At 51.3% G+C, this 6738-nt stretch overlaps 1 protein-coding gene across 3 annotated transcripts in view; it reads left to right on the top strand.

Annotated features, from left to right (window-relative positions):
• CKAP5 (cytoskeleton associated protein 5) overlaps positions 1 to 3751 on the top strand; it is a 106056-nt gene extending 102305 nt beyond the window's left edge. For 2 of the 3 annotated variants that reach the window (XM_010842360.1, XM_010842361.1), the window contains exons 43-44: positions 2736 to 2887; positions 3034 to 3751. In XM_010842360.1, coding sequence (XP_010840662.1) covers positions 2736 to 2887; positions 3034 to 3279 — 398 coding nt within the window. In that variant the 3' untranslated portion in view covers positions 3280 to 3751. The remainder of the gene's footprint in view (positions 1 to 2735; positions 2888 to 3033) is intronic. The other variant, XM_010842362.1, reaches the window with a different exon arrangement.
• Positions 3752 to 6738: the final 2987 nt, after the last annotated feature.

Raw genomic sequence — 6738 nt, 5'->3', positions numbered from 1 at the left:
GGCTGCCGCTGCCGCTGGGTCTGCGTTTCTGTCCCCGCCTCTCAGGCGTAACGGCCGCAGTGAGGCAGAGGCCAGCCCTCACTCAGCCTCAATCCGTGTCAGGGTCCGGCACCGGCCGCGCGCTGTCCCTGGAAACAGCCTCTGCGCTGGGCCGGGGCCTCTGCGCTCTCTCGGTCCCCGCCTTCCTCCCTGCTGCCCCCCGGGGCTCTCCGGCCGATTCTTCCTCTCCGAGCTCTTAATGTTGGTGTCGCCCTGGGTTCTTAGTCTCACCCCCATAACTAATCCATCTTCTCTCATCACTTTAAATACAGTTTCTATGCCAGCAAAGCCCAATTTTCTCTGTTGTCCAGCTCAGACCTCCTCCCTGCTCCCAGCTGACAGCTCATGCCTGACATCAAACACCAAGTTCCTGGTAGTCCCCAAAACCTGCTCCAGTTGCGTTCCTCTCCGTCTCACTGGATGGCAACTTTGTCCTTCTGGTTTGCTTAACCCCCAACTTTTACGTTTTCTCTTCCGCTCTGTCAGGGAATCCTTTGAGGGACTTGTCGCGCGGTCCAGTGGTTAAGACTCCGTGCTTCAGTGCAGGGGGCGCAGGTTCAGTCCCTGGCTGGGGAGCCAAGATCCCGCTTGCCACACGGTGCGGCCAAAAAACAGAGAGAAATGCCTGCTTCTCTTACATGGATTATAGCGCTCTGTCCCATCTCCCTGTAGTCACTTCCACACACAACATCAAAACAACGCTCCTCAAACGTTTTCCAAAGGCCCTCCCTTTCATTCAGCGGAGCAGAAAGCCTTACACGAAAGGTCTGACATGATGTGGCCTCCTGATCCCTCTAGAACTGTCTCCCTCCTGCTACCCTCTCTGACTTCTGTGCCGCTGCAGCTTCACCAGCCCCTCGCCGTTCCTGGGACGCACCAGGCACACACCTTGGCTGTCTTGTTCAGATTGCTCTTCTCCACGACAGTCTTGTTTCCTCCTCCTCATCTGTGTCACTCCGTGAGGCCTGATTACAGCTTGCGACCTACCGGACTTCACTCCTCCTAGTACTTTACCTGCCATGACACACACCATGAGACATCATGTTCGTTAGATTGATTGATTGATGTTTGTTTCTGCTAAGATTTAAAATTCACAAGGGTAAAGATTTTTATCCGTTTTGTTGCCTGGCACATAGTAGGCACTCAGTAGGTATTTTGTTGACTATATATGAGCAAGTGCCTGTCCTGATGTTAAGCTGGAATATTACTGTCTGCACAGTGAAAAAAGCCTGTATTGGAGAATTACAGCTCAAGGATCTAGAGACAAAAGGAAGACTTCGGAGGTATCAGTGGCAAAAAATAGCCCAGAGCCTTAACCCAAAACAAGGTCCGGCTGCTGCAGCCCTCACCAGGCAGAGCCCTCACAGCGCTCCCGCGTTTAGTTCTTGGCAAGTGCAGTGGCCTCGGCTACTCTAGCCCCAGGCTCTGTGCCTGTGCAGCTGTCCTCTGCGCGTCTCAGGCTCTCTCTCACCGCGAGCCTTTCTAGGCTGCAGTGTCACTTGTATCTTCTTGTTGTTTTGTTGTTGTTGTTACTGGGTTTTTTTTATTTGTTTTTGTTTTCCCCATAGTTGGTCTTGTCTTTAAATCCCGTAACTTAACGCCTCTCCACGACCCAGAGTCCCTTCTGGAAGCGCAGTGAGCGGTGTCAGGGGCTGCACGCGGGCGTCCCTGGTTGAGGTCATCGGGACGGGGCCTCCGTCTCATGTCCAGAGTCCTTTCTGGGAAAGCTCGATGTTTGCAGCGCAGGCATGTGACCCCACCGGTAACTGAATGCCTGAAAGTGCTCAGGCTTCCCGCATCACTGCGTTGTTCTTCACTCTTCACCCTCAGAGTATTCTCATCTGTACCTGAAAGGATCCCTGTTTCTCAGGAGTAGCCTGCTTTACTTTGTTCTGTTTGCCATAGAGGCTTTTCTTCCCAGTTCTCTTGGCTTATGTGATGCCTTTTCATTGATATCAAATTGGATATTTTAAATGCTTGCATTTTGTGGTTCTGCTCAGAAATTTAGAACTGTGATAGATTTTGTTTTGGTTTGATTTGGCTCTGGTTGTTTCCACTCCTCCCAGAATATTGGTCTCAGTGCTCCAGCTCCTCCTCCTCCTCTTTGAACACCTCAGTTTCCTCCTCTTCCTCCTGAGCTCCTTGCTGTCCTCCCTGGTTGGAATAAGAGCGTTCCCCTGTGTATCACCTGGTCGAAATCAGTCTGATTCTTGAGAGTATTTAAAGTCCTTCAGGTTCTTTACTTGGGCACTTAGCATTTACTCAGGAGTAGCTCAGGCTCTTTGGATTGCCCAGTTCAGCAGGGGTGACAAGGATAAACCTCTGCACAGCTCAGGAGGCAGAAGGATGGCCAGCTCAACACTCAGCACCCTTCTGGGGCTCCCCTGGTGGCCCAGGGGTTAAGGCTCCTCACTTCCATTGCAGGGAGTGTGGGTTCAACCCCTGTTCAGAGAACTAGATCCCACATGCCACAGGATGAGGCCAAAAAGAAAATTCAATGCTTTTCTCTTAACAGTTTTGGAAGTTCTCATTAAGTATATCTTATGTATTTCAGAATACCTTTTATCACCAACTCCAGGTAGTCATCAGGTAGAGTGGTGCTATTCAAGGCCCAAAGTGTTCCCTTCGGTGGGAGATTTAAAAAGGGCAGTGGGGCAGGGGGTATATATCTGAATACTCCCACGTTTCCCCCTTAGGCATCTCCCCTCAGATGGAGGTCACGTGCGTGCCCACCGCCACAAGCACAGTGTCCTCCTTAGGCAACACAAACGGAGAAGAGGTGGGGCCGTCCGTCTACCTGGAGAGGCTGAAAATCCTCCGGCAGCGATGCGGTCTGGACAATACAAAGGTACTGCTCGTCCCCTGTGGGGCGGGGAGGGTGGTGACCAGCAGAGCAGGCCAGGCTGGCCAGAGAGGCCGCGACCCAGCCTCGGAGTGTATTGCTCCAGAGCCGCCTCCCGACCCGCTTGACAGCATGTCTCCCTCTCTCGACAGCAGGATGACCGACCTCCGTTGACCTCTTTGCTCTCCAAACCAGCAGTTCCCACTGTGGCCTCCTCCACAGACATGCTGCACAGCAAACTCTCTCAGCTCCGCGAGTCGCGGGAGCAGCACCAGCACTCAGACCTGGACTCCAACCAGACCCGCTCTTCAGGAGCCACGACCACCTCCTCCTCCCCCACAGCTAACATTGACGACTTGAAAAAGAGACTGGAGAGAATAAAGAGCAGTCGCAAATGAACCGCCCCGCTCCCCTGGCGCCCTGCAGCTTTAGTTGACTAAACTAGGAGTCCTCATAGTTCCGGCGGCCTCGGCAGGCCTAGTGTGCGCAGGCCGGTTGTGTGTATCATGCTGTGGACCTGGGGGAGGAGCCGTTGGGCACAATCTTTGGCACATCGTCCGCTTCTCTCCGCCAGCATCCTGCCTCTCTAGAAGGCTGTCCGTGTCTTAGTTTAGTGTACAGACCTGTAAACAGCGGGCCTCCTCTCAGCTCAGACTAGTTTCCATATCCTTTTTCTTTTTAATTGCTCATTTGTAAAGTTGTCCTAATCTTTCCTAGCTTTTAACTATTAGAAACTCTTGAGTAGTTTTCCTTTGAGTTTGTGAGCTCTTCTCCTTGTAGCCCTGAAGGGTCACTGTATTCTGTATGAATGCATGGCATGAAACAACTAATTTAAGAGTCTTTTATAAATAAAGTTTGCATTAACTATAACTGTGTTCCAAGATGCTCCGTGTCAGGGAGTGTTGGGCAGCTGTCCATTGCCTGTTCTTGAGACCTGCTGGGTGCTCAGCCAGTTGGAGAAAGGATCATCATCGCTCCTTACAGAGCTCTGCGTTTTCTTGGCCCACAGGCTTGATGCTTTCTTTCACTCCTTTGGAATAAGAGGAACTCAACTCTCCTGCTTTCCACATGCAGCTCCTAGGGGAGCAAAGAAATCTTTCCTCCTTGCTTTGAGATTTTCGGTCACGACGCCCATCCCATCATCACCATGGTTCCAGGGAGCTCTTAGGTCTCCTGCCACCTTGCTGCCCGGGCGCGTGTGACCTTGTGCCCACGGACCAGCTGGGCCCCAGCGGCTGTCACAGCACAACTAGACTGGGGGTCACCCTACTAACGGAATACGGAGAGCACAGGGGCTTCCTGCCCGGTCAGCGGAGTCTCTGAATCTAGACTAACAGTTGCTTCACACTCGGTCTCAGTAAAGCCTAGAAATAGAGCCTCCCTGGTGGTCCACTGGCTAAGACTCCGCAGTTCCAAGGTGTCCAGGTTCTATCCCTGGTCAGGGAACTAGATCCCACATGCCTCAACTGAAAATACAACTAGCCACAACTAAGATCTGATAAGGTCAAATAAATCATGTTTAAAAAATAAAAAAGAAATAAACTGAGAATTCACCTCTGCAGTACGTTCTACAAAGCCCCCTTCCACAGTCAGAAAACGTTTAAGTCAAAAGAACTTTTCTACACACCTCTTAAGTGGTGTTCAAGAAATGAAAGGGTGATGGGAAATGAATCCTCTACTGATTCTAGTCATGATTTTCAGATGGTCCACCTGCTGCCTGAAATTAAATTAAATTTGCCTCTCCCTTCTAATGGGAACATAGAAGTAAGCCTTTCACTGAAAGGAAGACAGAAGGAATGTATTTAGAAGAATGGCTGTGCTTGGATCTTGAATTAGCAAAGTGGCCATCAGTCTTGTGAGAAGGTATGCCCTTGTTGAAAAAGCAGATTTGGGGTATTACAACTAACAATGCCTTCCCCCTGCTCTGGGCTGCCAAGATCCTACATGCTCACTGAGTTTTCCAGTTTTTACCCTACTTTCTGGTCAATGAGAACCTAAGAATGAGGAACTCAGTCCTAATTCTTCCTTGATGTATTTTTTAAAAATGAGAATGGGAAAAAAGGAGAGGAAGGGGAGAGGTGGATAAAGACACCTACCTTAGGTCCCCTCCAGCCTTAAACCGTGAAATCTAAAGATCTTAGCTCCTAGGCCCAGAAGGTGACCGCCCATGCTCCACCCACCTCTGAGCCCGGGGTTGAGAATCCCGCGTCCTAGAGGTGGTCACCGAGAGATCAGCGTCTCACACTGGAGGCAACTCCCTGGCACACACATCGTAGGCTGCAGTGCCCGCTTCCCTGAGTCAAACATACACCCAACAGGAAGAGCAATACACCGAGGTCAGCTAGAAACTAGAGCTACGTAGAAGGGCAACGATGTGTCAGAGCTACGCGCCGTCCCGTACACTGCCCTCCGAGCACGGCACACAGGCACGTGCTATGAAGACACCTTCAAGGTTCCACGGCTCCTAAGACTGTCCAAACCCTGTAAGAATCCACTTCTACAACGTGTTCCCATTTTTTAGGAAAACAAATTACTCCAGTCTGATAACCACGGTGGGAGTGGAAATTCCAGGCAGCAACAACCCCAGCACCTGGCTTTTTCAGGGCCCAGAGAAGGAAGTGGCTGAGGAACTTTCACCACACCAGGCAGCAGGGAGAACAAGAGCAGTGGTGACTCGTGGAGAGCTGACCAGGTGCCAGACGCTCTGCTAAGTACACAATGCCAATGGTCTCTTTTAATCCTCAAAACCTTATTAACGTCATCATATAGATCTTATACATAGGGGAACCGAGGCTCCGGGAAGTCAAGCGACTTAATCGTGGTTATCCCCCCGCCCTTTTTTTTCCCCTCTGCGCTTAGTGGCGGCTTGCAGAATCCTAGTTTCCTGACCATGGATCAAACCTGGGCCCCAGCATTAGAAGCACAGAGTCCTAACCACAGGACCACCAGGGAATTCCCATGATTATCCTTTTTAAGGCTGACGCCAAAATATGTACTTCCCAGGTGGCTCAGATGGTAAAAAAATCTGCCTGCAATGCAGGGCACCTGGGTTTGATCCCTAGGTTGAGAAGATCCCCCGGAGAAGGGAATGGCTACCCACTACAGTATTCTTGCCTAGAGAATTCCATGGACAGAGGAGCCTGGTGGGCTACAGTCCATGGCGTCACAGAGTCCCACGCGACTAAGTGACTAACACTTTCAGGCAGTCTGATGCTAGGGCCCCTACTCCAATCTGCTATCCCACAACCCTTGAGAGTGAAGATGCTTAAAATACTGAGCCTTTGGGGGGCATAGATCTGATAATTTAATAATCTGTGCTCAGTCACATCCAACTCTGCAGCCCCATGGAGTAGCCAGTTGCATTTCCCAGGCAAGAATATTGGAGAGGGGTGTCACTTCCTACTCCAGGGGATCTTCCCCACCCAGGGAGTGAACTGCCGTCCCCACCTCTTGCCTCTCCTGCGTTGATTGGCAGGGGGACTCTATCTGTAGCGCCACCTGGGACGTCCCTTAAAGACGTTAGATGGATGTAACTACTCCCCCCTCACTAGCCTGCCCTCCTCTTCTCTGGAGGCTTGTCCCAGGACAAGCTCTTCACAGTGCAGCACAGGCCTCAGTATCTCCTATATTTCAAGTCAGACGTAGGCCCTGCGTAGCCGTGTGGCCTTGAACAAGGTACTTCTCCAAGTCTCGGTTTACTACCTCGCGTGAGGATCGCATGAAATAATCCATGGACGCCCCAAGCCTGGAACATCTGAAATGCTAAGTTCAGGCTGCCATGTCCCCTCTCACCTGGCCCTGTTCTAGGGGTGGCAGGTCCCTCGCGTGCCGCTTGTCCAGTGGTGGGGCTGGCGCTT

The sequence above is a fragment of the Bison bison genome, unplaced genomic scaffold, assembly GCF_000754665.1.
Source record: "Bison bison bison isolate TAMUID 2011002044 unplaced genomic scaffold, Bison_UMD1.0 scf7180017864178, whole genome shotgun sequence".
Taxonomy (NCBI): Eukaryota; Metazoa; Chordata; class Mammalia; order Artiodactyla; family Bovidae; genus Bison; species Bison bison.
This window is presented reverse-complemented; position numbering and strand designations above follow the sequence as displayed.